Source organism: Oratosquilla oratoria, unplaced genomic scaffold (assembly GCF_046742065.1).
Source record: "Oratosquilla oratoria isolate Oo_2021 unplaced genomic scaffold, ASM4674206v1 SCAFFOLD98, whole genome shotgun sequence".
NCBI classification, from domain to species: Eukaryota; Metazoa; Arthropoda; class Malacostraca; order Stomatopoda; family Squillidae; genus Oratosquilla; species Oratosquilla oratoria.
The window spans coordinates 530106-549296 of record NW_027467762.1 but is presented as its reverse complement, the minus strand read 5'-3'; the positions used below and the strand labels follow the sequence as shown (position 1 = coordinate 549296).

Sequence of the window (19191 nt, the reverse complement as noted above, 5' to 3'; positions counted from 1 at the left end):
AATTTGAAATCTGCGACCAGTTAACTGAAATATTTAATAAATCGGTAGACACTGGTTTTGTGCCTATTGCTTGGAGGCAGGCAAATGTTGTTCCTGTTTTAAGAAGGGAGATAAATTGTCTATATGCAACTATAGGCCAATCAGTCCAACATCGGTTATAGGAAAAATGCTTGAATCAGTAATATTAAATAGACTCAGAGAACACATCAAAAGACATCATTTAATTTGCGATACACAGCATGGTTTCTCCAAGGGTAATGTGTGACTAATCTTCTATCCTTTTACACAAAGTATATAAGGCATCAGATAATAATGATAATTATGATGTTATTTACCTTGACTTTAGCAAAGCGTTTGGCAAGGTGCCACACCAGAGACTACTAAATAAAATCAAAGCCCATGGCATAGGAGGAAAAGTGTTAGAATGGATTAGAGCTTGGATTAGTAACAGAAAACAGCGAGTCACCAAGAATGAAGTAAAATCTAGGTGGGGCAATGTTACTAGTGGGGACCCCCAGGGCTCGGTTTTGGGTCCCTTGTTGTTCATTATGTACATAAACGACTTAGACGATGGGATAAATAGTGATGTTAGTAAGTTTGCAGACGACACTAAAATAGGATGCCTAATTAGGTCAGGAGACAATATAGAGATTCTGCAGAATGATCTTAACAAATTGTTCACATGGTTGGTGAAATGGCAAATGAACTTCAATATCTCTAAGTGTAACATGTTAAACATAGTGCTACACAACCCCGAAAATAGATACAGCTTAGATAACATGCTTTAAGAGAAATCTGAGTGCGAGAGAGACTTGGGAGTTCTAGTGAGTCCGGACCTTAAAACCAGGAAACAGTGCATTAGCACCAGAAATAAAGCTAACAGAGCATTAGGTTTCATTGCTAGGACGATGACAAATAGAAGTGCAGAGGTAATTATTAAACTCTATCTAGAGATAGACCCATCATTGACTATGCAGTACAGTTTTGGTCTCCATCCTATAGAATGGACATCAATTCACTAGAATCAGTACAGAGAAGAATGACCAAAATGATACATGGACTCAGAAATTTGCTTTATGAAGAGAGGCTTTGGCACCTTAACTTACACTCTCTGGAAAGACGCAGAATGCGGGGTGAGCTAATAGAGGTGTTCAAGTGGATCAAAGGCCAAGGGTGATGCAAACAAGGTCATCATATTAAAACAACAGGGCAGGACTCACAGTAATGGTTTTAAACTGGATAAATTTAGATTTAAGAAGGAAATAGGCAAGAATTGGTTTACTAATAGGGTGGTCAACAAATGGAATAGACTTAGTAACCATGTAGTAAGCGCTGAAACTCAGTTGTTTCAAGAAACGATTAGACAACTTTATGGATGGGGGTGACAGGTGGTGATGGATACGGAGCTGCCTAGTGTATGCCTTATGGTCTCTTACAGTCCCCTTCATTCTTATGTTAATGCCCTTCATAATTCTATAGATGGTCAACAAGTCACCTCTTTCTCTCCTCTGCCCAGAGTTGGCAACTCCAATTTTAACAGTCTTGATAGTTCTGTGGCCATCCTCGTAGCTGCTGTCTGGATTATCTCAATCTTCTTTATATTCTTTTTTGTACTCCAATTAAGACCTTATCATGGTGACTAGTATTTTCTTTATAATTTCTACATCCAAGAAGGTAAGAGCAACTTTTATTGCTCTTAGTAAATTGTAGGTTTCACTGACAATTTTGTTTATATGTTTGTCAGGGGACATATCTTTTGTGATGATCACTCCCAGGTGTTTTTCTGATACCTCTTAACTTCTTTTTCACCAATTTTATATTTTCCAGATTTCCTTTTTTTTTTTTTTACCTTTTCCAAACTCCATTATGCTACATTTTTTTTTTTTTACATTGAATTCCACTTCCCACTTGCCTTCAACCTGTTGTTGTATTACTTGACATGACTATAGAACATACAATGACACAATGGGTAAAAGAAAATACCAGATATAAAAGTAATGAAGAACCGTCAAGACTAGATTTAATATTTACAACAGAACCTGAAATTGTAGATAAAATTGAATACAAGACACCATTTGGGAAGAGTGATCACATACGAGTATTAATAGAATTTGAACTAAAGGAGGAATTATACAAAGAAGAGAAAGAAGAGATCTACTGGCCATTTACAGAATCATGAAAGGCATGGAAGTCCTTGACAGAGAATTTATTTCATTTATTTGGGATTATTTGGCATTAGAAAATCTATGGTAATTGATGCCACTATCAATTAGATAAAATATTTTTATTTCTATATTGTCATAGAGAGTAGGTACTATACCTTAGAAATATATATTTGAAGAACAATGAACATTTTAACTGAAATATATATTCAAAATTTTATACTTAACTTATAAATTAGTTATTATTTGAACTGATACGCTGTATTTAAAAGGTTTTAACTAATGCTGCATTAAAGTTGATTAAGGAAATATATAAATAAAATTTAAAACCTGGCATTCTAAATCTTATCATGAATGCAAATTTCTTTGAGAAAATTAAAAAGGTGATCTATATCACATTCAGCTCCTAAAATCTTAATCAAAGTATGTCTGCCATTATTATTTTTACAATGGTAAAAGTAATGTTCTCTAGCTGCCATTAGACTTGGGCATTCTACTAAAATATGTTTCATTGTCAATGGGACAATGCAATCATTACAAAATGGTTGAGGTACTCTGTTCATTAGGAAGCTGTGTGTCAGTCTAGTGTGACAGATTCTTAATCTGCATAACATAACTTCTTTTTCTCTAGGTAAATCTAAATATTTCCAAGGGCAAGCGGTGATAGCTATGTCCTTCATTTTCTGGACTTCTAGTTCCCACTTTAAGTTCCAGACTTCCTGGAGTCTTGACTGAATGACAGGATAAATATCTCTGACTGGTAGAGTAAGGCTGTTCCTGGGAGTAACTCTAGCTGCATGTTTTGCTAAGGCATCTGCTTTCTCATTCCCACTAACTCCTACATGGGCAGGGACCCAACAGAATTTTATGTTTTTGCCTCTTTTTTCTATTAAATACAACTATTCTGATATTTCTATTACCAGTGGGTGATTTGAGTTAAACTGAACTATTGCCTGTAGTACACTTTCTGAGTCACTGTAAATTATAAAACTATTCCCGTTGTACATCATAATTTCTTTGAGTGCAGTTAAGATTGCGTACAATTCTGCTGTAAAGATAGAGGCAATGGGGGCAACGTTGAGTATTTAACTGGTAAAATGTTAATTTTTGGGATCTCTAATTCCTAAAAAAGAATTGAAACTCGATATCCAAAAGGCTTAGGGAATCTGGGATGATCAAGATAAAATTTATAGTATTTTTTATCAGAAAACTTCACATACAAGAGATTTAGGTATTCTCTGGATTCTATGCCAGTATCGAACCAGCAGTGACTGGCGGTAAAGGTCCAGAGGCAATACACTTGCATCCACCGACAAACTGGGTATTGGGGGTGATTTAAAAGCTCCTCTGGCTAATCTTACTCCAGTATTATGTATGGAATTCAAAACAGATAGTGCCGTTTTTGTTGCTGATGAATACAATTCACATCCATAAGCCAGTTTAGAGGCAACTAGTGCTTTATAGAGGATCATCAGATGTTTCCTGTCAGCTCCCCATGAGATGTAAGAGAGTACTTTTATCAAATTAAGCGCTTGTGAGCATTTTACCTTTAGATTCTTAATGTGTGGGATACAAGTTAATGTTTTATCAAGAATCAGTCCTAAGAACCGTGTTTCATCTTTGCAAGATATTCTTTGTCCATATAAATACAAGTCAGGATCAGGATGCAGACCTCTTATTCAGCAAAAATACATCACTACCGTTTTTGAAGCTGAAAACTTGAGTCCACATTTCGAAGCCCAATCTGCTACTCTATTAATAGTTTATTGTATCTTTCTTTCAGCAATTACCATTTGTGAATCTGCAAAAGAGATGGACAAGTCATCAGCAAATAGGGTATGCATTACTTCACGTGGGATTATAGAACTTATACTATTCATTGATAATGCAAACAGTGTTATGCTCAAAACAGTGCCCTGTGGCACTCCTTCTTGAACATGAACTGAGGAAAATGTATTACTAATTTTGACTTTGAACCTTCAGTTGTTGAGAAAAGATTTAATAAATATGGGAAGTTCTCCTCTAAGTCCAATTTTGTGAATAACTTTCAAGATGCCAAATCTCCAAGTGGTATCGTAAGCTTTTTCTATATCAAAGAAGACCGAGATGTGGTGTTTCTTATTAGCAAAAGTCTCGCAAATTGATGTCTCCAATCTTATCAATGCATCTGTACACGATCGCATCTTATGAAATCCACTCTGTGTGGGGTTAAAAAGTTCATTTTTTTTCCAAATACCAGACTAGGCATACATTTACCATTTTATCCATTAATTTACATATACAAGATGTATTTACCTAGTTGTATTTACCTAGTTGTATTTTGCAGGAAGGGGAGCTATGCTCGTGATGTCCCGCCATTGTATCTCGCAGTGTCTAGTTTGTTTTTAAACTCGTGAATGGTTTTTGCGCATACTATTTCATTATCCAGTTTGTTCCAAGTGTCCAAAACTCTATGTGCAAAACTGTTTTTCTTCAGTTCTCTTCTATAGCTATGTTTTTTTATTTTCTTTCCATGTCCTCTTGTGTTTCTTTTGTCCCAGTTAAGTAAGTTCTCTCTATCAAGTATCTCTGTGCCTTTCATGATTCTGTAGATGGTCAATAGGTCACCTCTCTCTCTTCTTTGCTCCAGTGTCGGTAACTCCAGTTTAGCCAATCTCTCCTCGTATGATAGGTTTGCAAGTGCAGGTGCCATTTTTGTAGCTGCTCTTTGGATTCTTTCTATTTTCTTTATATTCTTTTTGGTACTGGGGGACCACAATGTTGCCGCATACTCTAATCTAGGCCTTATCAATGTAACCAATATTTTTTTTCATCATGTCTTCGTCCAAGTATGTAAATGCCACTTTTATTGATCTTGGCAAGTTGTAAGTCTCCCCGACAATTTTGTTAATCTGTATATCATAGGACAAGTCGTTCGTGATAATTACACCCAAATCTTTTTCGGATCCTACTTTCTTTACTTCCTTGGTTCCAATTGTATATTTTCCTGATATTCTGTTTTTACTTTTTCCAAACTCCATTATGCTACACTTCTTAGTATTAAAGTCCACTTCCCATTTCTGACTCCAGTTCCATACCCTATTTAGGTCTTCTTGCAGTGCTTCACAGTCCTCATCAGTTTCTCCTTTCCTTAACAGTTTGGCGTCATCAGCAAAGAAGCTCATGTAGCAGTTCACGTCCTCGTCCATGTCATTCATATAGATAGCAAACATTATTGGTGCCAGTACAGATCCTTGCGGTACTCCACTGATCACCTCTTTCCAATCTGAATATTTTTCTCTGAGCACTACTCTCATCTTTCTACCATTCAGAAAGTCCTCCATCCATTTTAGTAGGTTTCCTTGTATTCCTCCTATGTGTTCCAGTTTTTTTTTTGTAATTTTCTGTGTGGTACTTTGTCAAAGGCTTTTTGCAAGTCTAGGAATGCACAATCAGCCCATCCATTTCTTTCTTGCACTATGTCTATTAGTCTTGAGTAAAAGCATATTAAGTTTGTGGTGCATGATCTTCCTTGTCTGAACCCGAATTGTCTTGGGTTTAATATGTTGTTGTCTTCCAGATGTTTTACCCATCTATTCTTGATTATTTTCTCACAAATTTTGGCTATAGTGCTTGTTAGTGATACTGGCCTATAGTTGGTGGGTTCTTCCTTGTTTCCTCCTTTATATATTGGTACAATGTTAGCATTTTTCCAGTCCTTGGGTATCTTTCCTTCTTTGAGTGAGCTGTTTATTAAGATGTGTATTTTGTCTGTTAGTTCTTCTTTGCACTCCTTTAGAATCCAATTTGCAATACCATCCGGGCCATGTGATTTTCTGACATCCAGTCTTGATAGATGTTCTGATATTTCTTTTAGTGATGTTGTAAACTCACTCATGCGGGGAGATTGCTTGTTATTATCTCTGTCCCAATTTTGTATTTTCTCTCTGGTGAAGACAGATTTAAAGTGATTGTTCATGACTTCAGCCATCTCTAAATCTTCTGTGTATTCTATATTTCCTTGGCATAGTTTCACCATTTCCTGTTTGGTTTTAAGTTTACCATTCACATACCGATAGAATAGCTTGGGTTGATCTTTGCATTTGTCTATAATATCCTTCTCATGGTTCCTTTTTTCCTCTCATCTCACATTAACATACTCATTTCTACAGTTTATATAAATTTGCCATTTGCCTTGTTTTTTGTCTTTTCTCCACTTTTTCCAAGCTTTGTCCCTTCTGTCTTTTGCCTCACTGCATCTTTTGTTGAACCAACATTTAATGTACTCACTCTCTCGCTTTTGTCTTGGTACATGCCTGTTTACCCCTTCATTGTAATTATCCATCAATATATTCCATTTCTCTTCCACTGTTGTCTCTTCCTTAGAAAATTTTTCCCAGTTTGCATTCCGGAAGAATGTCTTTAGTTTTGCAAAGTCTGTTTTGTTGTACATCAATCTTCCTTTCCTATGCTTTTCGTTCCTCTCCATGTCTATTTCTTCCTTTAGTACAGTTTCGATGAGTACATGGTCACTCTTTCCAATTGGTGTCTCGTACTGGACTTTATCCACTATTTCAGGTTCTGTTGTAAATATTAGATCTAGTTTCGATGGCTCTTCATTGTTTCTGTACCTTGTGTTTTCACGGACCCATTGGGTCATTGTGTACTCCATGGTCATGTCTAGCAGTACATTTCCCCACGAGTCATCTCCTTGCACTGTCATGCTGTCCCAACAAATTTCTTTGCAATTGAAGTCCCCCATAATTACTGTACCAGATTACCCTTACCCATTAGTATCTCATTTAGTGATTTTCTTGTATCTTCTAGCATTTTTGTATGTTCGTTTTCTTTCCAAGCATTCGTTTTTGGAGGCACATAGATCACCACAAACTTTCTGCTTTTCATATTCTTGCCTTCGACTTTTATCATGATCAGTTCAACATTACCTTTGCCCTCTGCAATTTTTGTCACCTTTTGGTCTTTCTTGGCCAAGAACATGATTCCCCCTCCCTGTTTCTTGTCCCTGTTTTTTATCCAGTAATTGTATAGACCTTGTCCAATAACGATGGATGGTATTTCACCTCTTAGTTTAGTCTCTACAATTCCCATTATGTCTGGTTTTGCTTCTAACAGATAATCATTGAGTTCGTTCAGTCCTGAAATTAGTCCGTCAATGTTGGTATAGGCCACTTTTAATTTTCTTCCTTCTCCCTGGTTTCTTCTGTCCTTGGTTTTTTCGTTTTGATACGCCATTGTCTTAATCTCAAGTCTATTACTCTCCACTGGAATTCTTTGCATTCTGTCTCCGTTCTCATCAAGTTTTTTTCCTTTGCTTCTTCTCTTGGTGCCCTTTCTTTTTCTAATTCCTCAGTACTCATTTCTCTTTTTATCCGTATCTTATTGTACTTTTCACTCTTTGCCAAGTTGCCTACTTTTTCAAATATGTCTTCTACTACCATTTGTGACCTTAGTTTTATCTTTAGAGGTCGATTCCTATCCTTAGTATAGCGACTGATTCTATAAGTCTCTTCCAGGTCTATGCCTGAATCTCTGTCTCCCCCCTGAATTTCATTTAGGATTTCTACTGCTGTCTCTCTTTCTTCTTTTTCCCTCATGTACCTCGCCAATCCTTGTTTTTCTTTTAGTCCATATACCACAATACATTTTTTCCTATCTACTGTATCCCTGACCCAATTTGCTTTTTCGTTAATCACTTGTATGATTGTGTCTTTTGCATTATCCTGCATTTGCTGCTTGACTATTTCTTTGAAAGCAATTTCCTTATATTCAATGTTTTCCTTCCACTTCTTAATTTCCTGGATACTATCCCCACCTAGGTTCTCTTCGATCTTTTGTGTCAATTCTTGTAATTTATTGTTCACCTCCTGCTTTACATTTTCGCTATTGTTATTATCATTAGTTTTCTTCTTTTCTTTATCATTCTTCAGTTCATTTATATCCCTTTTCATTTCTTTAATCTCGTTTGTAAGATCCAAGTTAGTTTTTCTTAGGTCCGAAATTTCGTGGTTCGCCTGAGCTAAGCAATCTATTAATCCAATAACCTCTTTTCTTAAGTCCATAATTTCATTCTCCCACCGAATCCTATTTTTGCTCATATCTCTCTCTATCTCTAATAATCTACTTAAGTTCTTTCTTTCATACTTACTAAATCCTGGGAAATCATTATCATTATAACACGTGTTGGAGTAGTGTTTGTTTACATCGCGGTTCAATAGACTGACGCCAGATGGCTATTGGATGATAGTTGGTCATGATTTTATCATCTTTTCCTGGTTTTAAGAAAGCTAATATTATTGCTATGTTCCAGATATTAGGGAATGTCTTTTCTTTCCATATTCTATTTATCATACCTAGTAAAAAAACAATTAGTCTCCACAGTGAAGTGTTTGATCATACATACATATACCAAAGGCTTTTTCCCCCTTACACGGGGGGTAGCCAAAAAGAAAACATAGAAATCACTCCCATCCATTTCATTTCCCATATATTCCACTCCCCTCCACCCTCCTCCCTCCCTCCTATCTTGGCACCTCCTGGATGACGAGTCATCCCTGCATCCTGTCCACTGCCCTGGGTCAGAAGCAGTATCGCAAGACACAGCACATCCACAGCAAGGCCGCTTCATAAATTCGGCGACCCCCCCCTTCTCCGTCCCCTCATGCACAAAAGGAGAAGATGGGGAGAAATCCCTTCGGGCTGCGTCAATTTTTTTTTTTATACATACTTTCTCACCCCCCCATCCCCCACCCACTCCCCCTCATGCATCACAGCATCATCTATACACAACCCTTATCCATTCACCCTTATCTTCTGTCCTCTCCCGTCCTTCCTCTACAGACATTCCTCTCTTTTGTAATGCCCCTTTCACCCCATCCTAGGACGCCCCCTTATATTCACTCCTTCCACCTCTGCCTTCCACACTTCTTTTACTAATCTTTCTTCACTCATTCTTTCCATGTGTCCAAACCATCCTAATATTCTTTCATCAACCATATCTCCCAGCTCCTTTTCCACCCCTGTTCTCCTCCTCACCTCCTCATTTCTCACTCTATTTAGCCTAGTAACCCCTATCATACTTCTCAGACATTTCATCTCAAACACATTCAAACTCCTTCTCTCTTCCTCTCTCATGTTCCATGTTTCTGCCCCGTACATTGCTGTTGGCACAATCACTACTTCATGTAACGTCCTCTTAGCATCCATTCCCAGATGTCTATTTCTCATTACACTTTTTAATCCACCAAGGCATTTACTCACTTCTCTCAATCTACATTTTAACTCCACCCCCACTCCTCCCTTTCCTGTCACATTCGCACCCAAGTATCTGAAACTATCCACTTCCTCCAGTTTCTCACCCTTAATGCTCACTTCCAGCCTATTGTCACTCTCTCCCCTTGTACATCTCATCACCTTACATTTGCCCACATTTATCTTCAGCTTCCTTCTTTCACACACCTTCTCAAACTCTGTCACTAACTTCCTCAATCCCTCCTCTGATCCTGCTACAAGCGCAGTGTCATCGGCAAACAACAACTGGCTTACTTCCCACTTTTCTCCATTTTTCTTTAATCATCTCCAACCCCTGACCTACTACCCTTGCATTCACCTCTTGCACCACCCCATCCATGTAAAGACTGAACAGCCAGGTCGACATAACACATCCCTGATGTGATGATGATCCCTTTACCTTGAACCACTCACTCTCTCCATTTCTAATCCTAACGTAAGCTCTACTACCCTCATAAAAACTCTTGACTGCTCTTAACAGCTTTCCTCCTATCTCATATATCTGCAGTACCTCCCACAGTGCCTTCCTGTCTACACTGTTGTAAGCCTTTTCCAGATCCATAAAAGCCAAAAAAAACATCCTTGCCTTTTCCTATAGCTTTCTCACATATCTGTCTTACCACAAAAATCTGATCTACACATCCCCTACCTGTCCTAAAACCACACTGTTCCTCACCAATTACTCCCTCTGTTCCTCTCCTAATCCTTTCAATCAAGACCCTCCCACAAGCCTTCCCAACTACACTCAACAAGCTGATCCCTCTGTAACTACTACACTCACACTTGTCCCCTTTCCTTTGTAAAGTGGAACTATACAGGCACTCCTCCAGTCCTCCAGCACTCTACCCTCTCTTAAACAAACATTTAAATAACCTCACCAGCCAGTCCGCCATAAATGTATCTCCTTTCTTCAGACATTCTGCATGGCATCCATCCAACCCAGGTGCCTTACCTGCTCTCATCATCTTAACAGCTGCTTTCACTTCATCCTTCCCTATTTCTCCTCCATTTTCCCAACTCATCACTCTCATTTTCTTCGCGCTTCCCACTGCAACTACCTTTCCTGGTCCTGGAGCTGCAGCGTCTACGTCGTGGGACCACCCCCCAACCCCAAGAGTTGGGGGCCAAACAGCAGCAACCACCCCTGGCCAACAGCTCTATGCAGGTGGCACCGATCCTCAAGAGGAGCTATGCCTGCCTTGGGTAGTACCACAATACTTTTTCCCAACATGCAATGTTACGTTTTTTCTGCACTGAGGGGTGATTTTCCGGCGATCACCCCTCTTCTTCTACTTTTAGCCGGAGATGTAGAGAGCAATCCTGGGCCCACCACAAAATACACATGCCCAACATGCTCTAAACCCATTACTTCGAGCAGACAGACAAAGGGCTCAGTTCAGTGCAATATGTGCAAAAACTGGGCCCACCTTACTTGTACAACACTTGCTGACACAAACCAATACACAAACACTTGGACATGTTCTACCTGCCCTCCAGTAACCCCACTCCCACCTCCCCAACCACAGCCAGCACCCTTACCCACTCCCGATTTCCCTTTGCCCTTACCCCCGATCAGTACTCCCCTTCCTTTGTCCCCGATCTCTCCTTTCCCCCCCCTCTAACCCAGATCCTGTACCTTCCCCATTAACACCCCAACCTCAACCCCAAACAGCAACATACAACACATACCGGTACAAAACACACAACATCAACATATTACAACACAACATTGACGGTATTAAGACGAAAAAACATGAACTCGAACACTTTCTTAAACAACACAACATACACATTGCAATTATACAAGAAAGAAAACTAAGACACTCACACAAAACACCATCATTTCATAATTACACCACCATCAGACAAGACCGGACCGACGGCAATGGCGGTGGACTCATCACCCTGATCCATCACTCCATCTGTTTTGTGGACACAAGTGCCACAACCAAAATTCTCCTCCCTACCACAGATAACACTACAGAAATCCAATCCATTCAAATCCGCACAGGTAACAAATCAACACTGACAATAGTTAACATGTACATTCCCCCACAATCATCCCCCACAGTTCCAAACACCTTCAGGCCTCAATTTAGTCAACTAGCCTCAATCCCCAACCTGATCATGGGTGGTGACTTCAACGCTAAGTCGTCTGCCTGGTATGTCGACAGCCCTGACACAGACAGAGGGCTTGATATACAGACTCAGTTTGACTCATTGACTATCGTGAACAACACACGTAATCATACACATATCCCACACCAAGCCGCCTACACTACCTCCTCTCCTGATATCACCTTCTGCTCCCCCTGCCTAACCCCAACAACATCATGGAGAGTGGTCAGAACCCTTGGTTCTGACCACCTTCCAATCATCATCACCACCAAAACAAGATGCACCCCAGTTGGCCACAGACACACATACACCAATTACAAGAGAGCTAACTGGGAAGCTTTTACTAAAGAGACAGAACAACATTTTGAAACACTTAACAGTATACCAATCACAAACATAAACAATGCTGTGCACACTTTTAATACAATCACACAAAACGCAGACAAGAGATACATCCCTAGAGGCAACAGAAAATCACACAACCCCAACTTCACACCAGAAATCCAAGACCTCATCAGACAACGTGACACACTTAAACACGATACCCCCACACCTATCCCTCAAAACATAGCAGACCAAATACAAACACTTAACACTGTGATTGCTAATAAATTACATGAACAAAAAACACAAAATTGGCAAAACTTTATCAATGCACTTGATCACAAAACAAACACCAGCAAATTGTACAAAACACTCAACAGCATTACACTATCCAACAGTAACACTACACGCTCTCACGCAGCAATAATCACAACAACAGATAATCTACCCTCAAACAGACAACAAGTAACCACACTCATAAATCATTTTGCACAGACAAGCCATCTCACTTCTTACTCTGACGACCGATGCACCATTCGACGTAAGAAAGACTTTCCCACAGACTCAGACTATGCACCCTTCATAGACAGTCAGAGAAAACACATAATACATAACCTCAAGCACTCATCTGCCTGTGGCCCTGATAACATAAGCAACATCCACCTAAAACACATTGGTCCACAAGGTATACACGCATTCACAAACATTGCAAACTACAGCTATTCACACAACACTATACCCGACATCTGGAAGCATGGTAAAATAATCACCATTCCAAAACTGAACAAAGACCCAACAATCCCAACATCACACCGCCCAATCACACTTCTCTGCACCCCCTCTAAAGTCATTGAACGCCTAATACTTCAACTTGTCACACCACATATTCCCCTTGCTGATTCACAACACGGTTTTAGGCCACTACACTCCACAAACACTCTTCTGATAAACCTCACAAAGAATTTTAGATGGCATCAATTCAGATAGGCCCCACCACACAACACTTCTTATAACATTAGACATTAGTAAAGCTTTTGATGCTATCCCCCGCCACAACCTAACAAATAAAATATATAACACAGACATGCACAATAGCACCAAAAGATGGCTAGCCAATTATATGGCAGGTAGGAATGATTACGTGTCATATAATGGCCAATCATCGCACATCAGAAACATTAAGAATGGAGTACCACAGGGCTCAGTTCTATCCCCCACACTCTTTAATCTATACATGCATGACTTACCCACACCAGACACCTCAGAAATACAAATCTCTTCCTACGCAGACGACATAACAATCACATGCACACATCGTAACACAGACAAAGCTGCAGAAATAATCCAGCCATACCTTGATACACTCAACACATGGTTCATCACAGACTCAAAAATAGCTCCAACCAAATCTACAGCAACACTTCTCACCAACTGGACAATAGAACACAAATACATACCTCATCTCTACATCAACAACACTCTAATACCACACACAAACACACCGAAAATTCTTGGTGTAACATACGATACATCCATGTCTTTCAAACAACACATCACAAACATAAAACACAAATGCACACCTAGACTTAACGCACTTAAGTCAATCACTGGAACAACATTTGGACAAAACAAAGAAACTAATATACCAATATACAAACAATGCATACGCTCAGTGATGAATTATGCGAGTCCTGCATGTGCTCCTAATCTCAGTGAGACACACCACAACACCCTTCAAATCATACAAAACAAAGCCCTAAAAACAATTACAGGCTGCACAAATACAACACCAACAGACCATTTACACCATGAAACAAAAGTCCTCAAAGTCAAGGACCACCTCGACATGAGAGGCACACAAACACTTGCCACAGCCACCACAAACACATCACACCTGCTACACTACATAGCAGAACACCCACACACATCAAGAAACATTAAAACAACACCAAAAGATCTTTATCACACACAGATACTCTCTTCTCTTCCTCCACAACCACCAAATACCAGCCTCTGGAAACATATTCATAATCATATCACTCACCACTCCATTAACACACTGAAAGACAACACACTGCTACATGCCAGACCCCCTGATATCCACCCTTCTGAATCCTATCTCCCACGAAAGGACAGAGTCCACCTGGCCAGACTACGGTGGAGTCACCACCCGGCACTTCTAAGCTACCAGAAGAGGCTGGATGACCACATTGTGAGCAGCTGCCCAGGATGTAACACTTCACCCCATACCATACAACACATAATGGAAGACTGCATTATACTCAATCATGCACGCAAACAACACAACATACACTCTATAAAGGATTTGTGGAAAAACCCAGTTTCGGCTGTGGCTTTCCTTGGGGAGACGGGACTGCTCGGACAGTCTAGGGAACGACAACAACAACAACAAGAGGTCTAGAGTTGTTTTGTAATGAAGTTGCTAGTCCTAGAGAATCCACCCATTATTGGAGAATGTTAGTCCTCCTATCCCATGCGGCTCAATATGGGAAGGGGCTTTAGGGGGGACCAGTCTTCTATTGAAGAGGGGCTTCCTCTCTTAAGGTGGGCACTCACTGGTCAGTGGGGGTAAAAACCCCTCCTACCGTTGTCTCCATCGCCTGGCACCCCCCATTACCCACAAATATAAGGGGTTTATAACCAGATGGATGGAGATCAACTCTTAACAGACAGTGTCTGCACCCAATGGGATCTGCCAGAGGGTGATGGCGTCAATTCCAATCATTATTCAAGACTTGATCGTATTTCCTGCAATAGTCATCACCGATGTTCCTGATAGCCCAAGGAGAGAAGGAATAAAATGAGCAGGAGGGTAAATAGTGGTTCAGTTTTGGTCTGGAAGCTCAGACCTGGCCTTGGCGGTATGGTTGGATCTGCCGGGATGTACATCATCCCACCACCATCACCCAGTTTGTCATTGCAACACTTGAGCCCCTCCACCACAACAAGGTACTGAGCCGTTGGTGGGGTTGACAAAGAAGACTTATTACAGTGGGATAAAAGAAAAACAAGAGGACACAAAAATTAACTCAAAAAGGATAGTTATAGAAGAGATCTGAAAAAGAATAGTTTTCCACATAGAGTGGTGGATGTCTGGAACAAATTGGATAAAACAATAGTGTGTGCAAAAACCATACAAGAATTTAAGAACAAACTAGATGCTGAGAGATACAAAGATGGGTCACTAAGAGCATAGCTCCCCTTCCCATATAACACAACTAGGTAAATACAGAATAAAAGAAATTTCATGGTGGCATATATCCCCCCCAAGGCAAGAGCTTGGAATGAAGCTGAATATCAAGAAGTGTTATTGGACACAGTTCTTTTCCTAAAGACAACTATTGAACAAAGTAGCAATTTAGTCCTTATTGGAGATTCTAGTTGCAGTGAGGTCAACTGGGAAGATTGGGAAGCAAGTGGCAAAGCAGATTCCTGGAAAAATATCCTGGTATGTATAGTAATGGAGAGCACAATGACCCAGTGGGTAAAGGAAGTGACCTGGGAAAGAGATGACATTCCCACAAAGTAAGATCTGTTACTAACCAAAGAGCCAGACAGCATCAGCTCATTGAACCTTTGCCCCATAGAAAAAAGTGACCATTGAATCTCAGCTAGAGGATGAGTAAATAGAGCCAAAGAATGAATCACACAGGCAAGGGAAATTCAGTTTTAGGAAAGCAGATTAGGGTTGAAAAAAATCTTTTAAGAAGCAAACTGGGAAGAATTCATACCATGGGAATAAGAAGAAAATGGGAAAATTTTCTTGACATTTAAAATTGGGGAGTATACAAACATGTGCCAAAGACTACTGGAAGGAAAAAGCAGAAACAGGACTGGTTTAACAAAAATTGTGAGATTGGAGAAAAGGCTAGGGGAAAATGGATGAAGAAAAGAAACAATAAAACAAAACAAAAAAGCTTGTGAACAAGCTAGAACTCTCTGCCCCATACAGTATCATCAACACAATCACCCCTTCATATAATAATCTCTGCATCCATTCCCAGATGCCTATTTCTCATGTTTTTTTTTTGTTTTTTTTAATTCTCCAAGGCATTTACTTGCATCTCTTAATCTATAATTTACCTCCACCTCCACTCCTTTCCATGCCACAAGCAACCCCAAATACTTAAAACTATCCATTTCCTCCAGCCTCTCTCCTTCAAGACCCACTTCCAGCTTACTGCTGTCCTCTCCCCTTGTATACCTTATTACACTGTTTTTACCCACTTTTACCTTCAACTTTCTCCTATTGCATACCTTAAACTCCATCACTAACTGCCATAATCCCATCAATGACATTGTTATCAGCAAACAACAACTGGCTCATGTCCCACTTTTCTTCATTTTCTCTAACCATCTTCAATCCCCTGCCCATTACCCTCACATTTACCTCCTGCACCATCCCATATACATGTTGAAAACCATGGGATTATGACACAGGCCTAGTATTTACCTAGTTTTATCATATGGGAAGGGAGCTATGCTCATAGTGACCCATCTTTGTATCTTTCAGCATCAAGTTTGTTTTAAATTCTTGAATAGTATTTGCACACACTGTTGCCTCATCTAATTTATTCCAGATATCTGCCACTCTGTGTGGGAAGCTATTCTTTTTCAGATCTCTTTTATAACTATCCTTTTTGAGTTTCTTTTCATGTCCTCTTGTTTTTCTCCTGTCCCACTTTAATAAATCATCTCTATCTAGGACTTCCATTCCTTTCATAATTCTGTAATTAGTCAGTAGATCTCCTCTTTCTCTTCTTTGTTCCAGGGTTAGTAGTTCCAATTTGGACAATCTTTGTATGTCAATTTGGAGAGTGTTGGTGCCATCTTTGTCATTGCTCTTTGTATTCTTTCTAATTTCTTTATATTCTTTATTAGTACTGGGTTTCCTCATCCAAATAGTCAAAAGCCATTTTCATCAACCTTTGTAAATTGAAGGTTTCTCCAACTATTTTACTGATACGCTTGTCTGGTGACATGTCTTTGCTGATAATTACTCATAGGTCCCTTTCCGATCTCACTTTTTTTACTTCTTCACATCCTCTCTACATTCCCAATTCTAACCCAGGCTCTACTATTGTAAAAACTCTTGACTCCCCTTAACAGCTTTCCTGCAATCCCATATATCTGTAATACCTCCCACAGTGCCTTTCTATCTGCCCTATCATAAGCCTTTTTCAAATTCATAATGACCCAAAATACATCCTTACCTTTTGCTAAAGGTTTCTCACATATCTACCTTACCACAAAAATTTGATCCACACAACCCCTACCTTTCCCAAGCCCACAATGTTCATCTCCTAATCCTCTTAATTAAAACCCTCCCATAAGCCTTTCCAACTACACTCAACAAACTGATCCCTCTAAAATTACTAGAATCACATTTATCCCCTTTTCCTTTGTAAATCATATATAGGCACTCCTCCAGACCTCCAGCACTACCTTCCCTAAGACACAGACAACAACCTCACTAGCCAGTCCACTATTACTGTACCTCCCTTTTTCAGACATTCCACATGACACCTATCCAACCCAGGTGCCTTACCTGCTCTCACCATTTCCAAAACTACTTGTACCTAATCTTTACTTGTTTCAACTCCATTTTCCTCACTCATCATCATTTTCTCAGTGCCTCCCACTGCTACCACCAATCTTCCTATCCTCTGCATAAACAGCTCTCTAAAATACTCCATCTTTTCCTTACCACTTCCTCTTCTATTAACATCTGTCCATTTGTACCCTTTACATTTTCTTCTCTGCTTGACTCGCCTCCTCTACCTCTCCTAACTTCCTTCCAAAACATCTTTTTATTACTTTCAATTTTTTCTGTCATACTCCACCCTCATTTTACATTTGCTCTCCTTTTTGCCTCCTTTATTTTATGTTTTACTTCTCTTCTTTTTTCTTTGTACCTCTCATATGTTTCTCTCCTACTTTGTAACCAATCCCTTAATTCTCACTTCTTCTCTTCCACTACTTTCTTCACTTTATCATCCCACCACTCATTACCTTTCCTTCTACTCTTTCCCATCCTCCTTGTTCCAAATGACATCTTTGCACACCTTGTCACTCCTTCCTTAAAACACCCCCATTTCTCTTCCACTCCTTCCTCTACTCAATCTTTCACCACCTCCCACACTTCTCTCAGCTTCTCCTAGCACTCCCGCTTCTTTCCCTTCTCATTTAAAAAGTTTATTCTAAGTACTTCTCTACCTTCTGCCCTTTTCCTCTTTCTCCACCTATTCCCCATTGTCAGCTTACCTTGCACCAAAATATGACCTGATATTCCCCCACTCTCTTCCCTAAGAATGTGGACATCCAGAACTCTTCCTACTTTTTTCCTGGATACTGCTACATAGTCAATTAATGCCTTATAAACCACACTTCCATCCTCTACTCTCTCCAATGTGTACTTATGTTTTACCTTTTTTTTTTAAACACTGTTAGCTATTAGTTACAGATGCACTGTTAGTTACAGATGTATTTCTCTACTCTCGCATACAGGGAAAATATATGAACGAGTGTTAGAGGCTCGTCTGTGCAATAGAGTAGAACACATACTGGCAGAGGCTCAACATGGGTTCAGACCGCACAGAGGGACTTCAGATCTAATCTTCGCTTTAAAGATGATCCTCGAAAAGTCATGGGCGTTTGATAAAGACAAATATGTGACACTCTTAGATCTAAAGAAAGCATTTGATCGTGTACCAAGAGATAAGCTGTGGTCAGTATTCCAAAGTGTGGAATACCAAATATCCCCAAAACTGAGAAGAGCTATTAAGAGTCTTTACAATTCCAATAATACAGCAGTCAAGCCCGTTAGTGAGACCTTACAGTGGTTTGATATATCATCTGGAGTGCGCCAGGGTAGTGTGCTATCCCCAATGCTCTTTATCATACTAATGGATAAAGTGATAAAGGAAGTTCAATTTAGAAGAGGAGAAAGGGATCCTATAGAATCACTGGAATTTGCCTATGCAGATGATATACTCTACATTGAATCATCTTCACACGCTGCAAGTGAATCCTTAAATCTATGAAACGTGGTACTCACAGAGTACGGACTAAAGCTAAATCTTGGTAAAACTGAAATAATGGTAGTAAGCAGAAGAGAAGAAACATTGAACATGGAGATCAATGGAGTACCGTACCTTTTCAGCAGAAAGAATCCAGAAAATATTTAGGAGTCACCTGGGATGGCAAAGAAAAACATGAAAGTGCAGTAGAAGCTAGAATTGCTACCTACAGTCAAAACCTAGGTCTACTATACCCATTG

At 39.6% G+C, this 19191-nt stretch overlaps 1 protein-coding gene across 1 annotated transcript; it reads left to right on the top strand.

The window, feature by feature from the left end:
- Positions 1-18541: 18541 nt before the first annotated feature.
- On the top strand, positions 18542-18955 carry LOC143024148 (uncharacterized). The gene has a single exon (XM_076182932.1). The coding sequence runs from the start codon at positions 18542-18544 to the stop codon at positions 18953-18955; it is 414 nt and encodes a 137-aa protein (XP_076039047.1).
- The last annotated feature ends 236 nt before the right edge of the window (positions 18956-19191 follow it).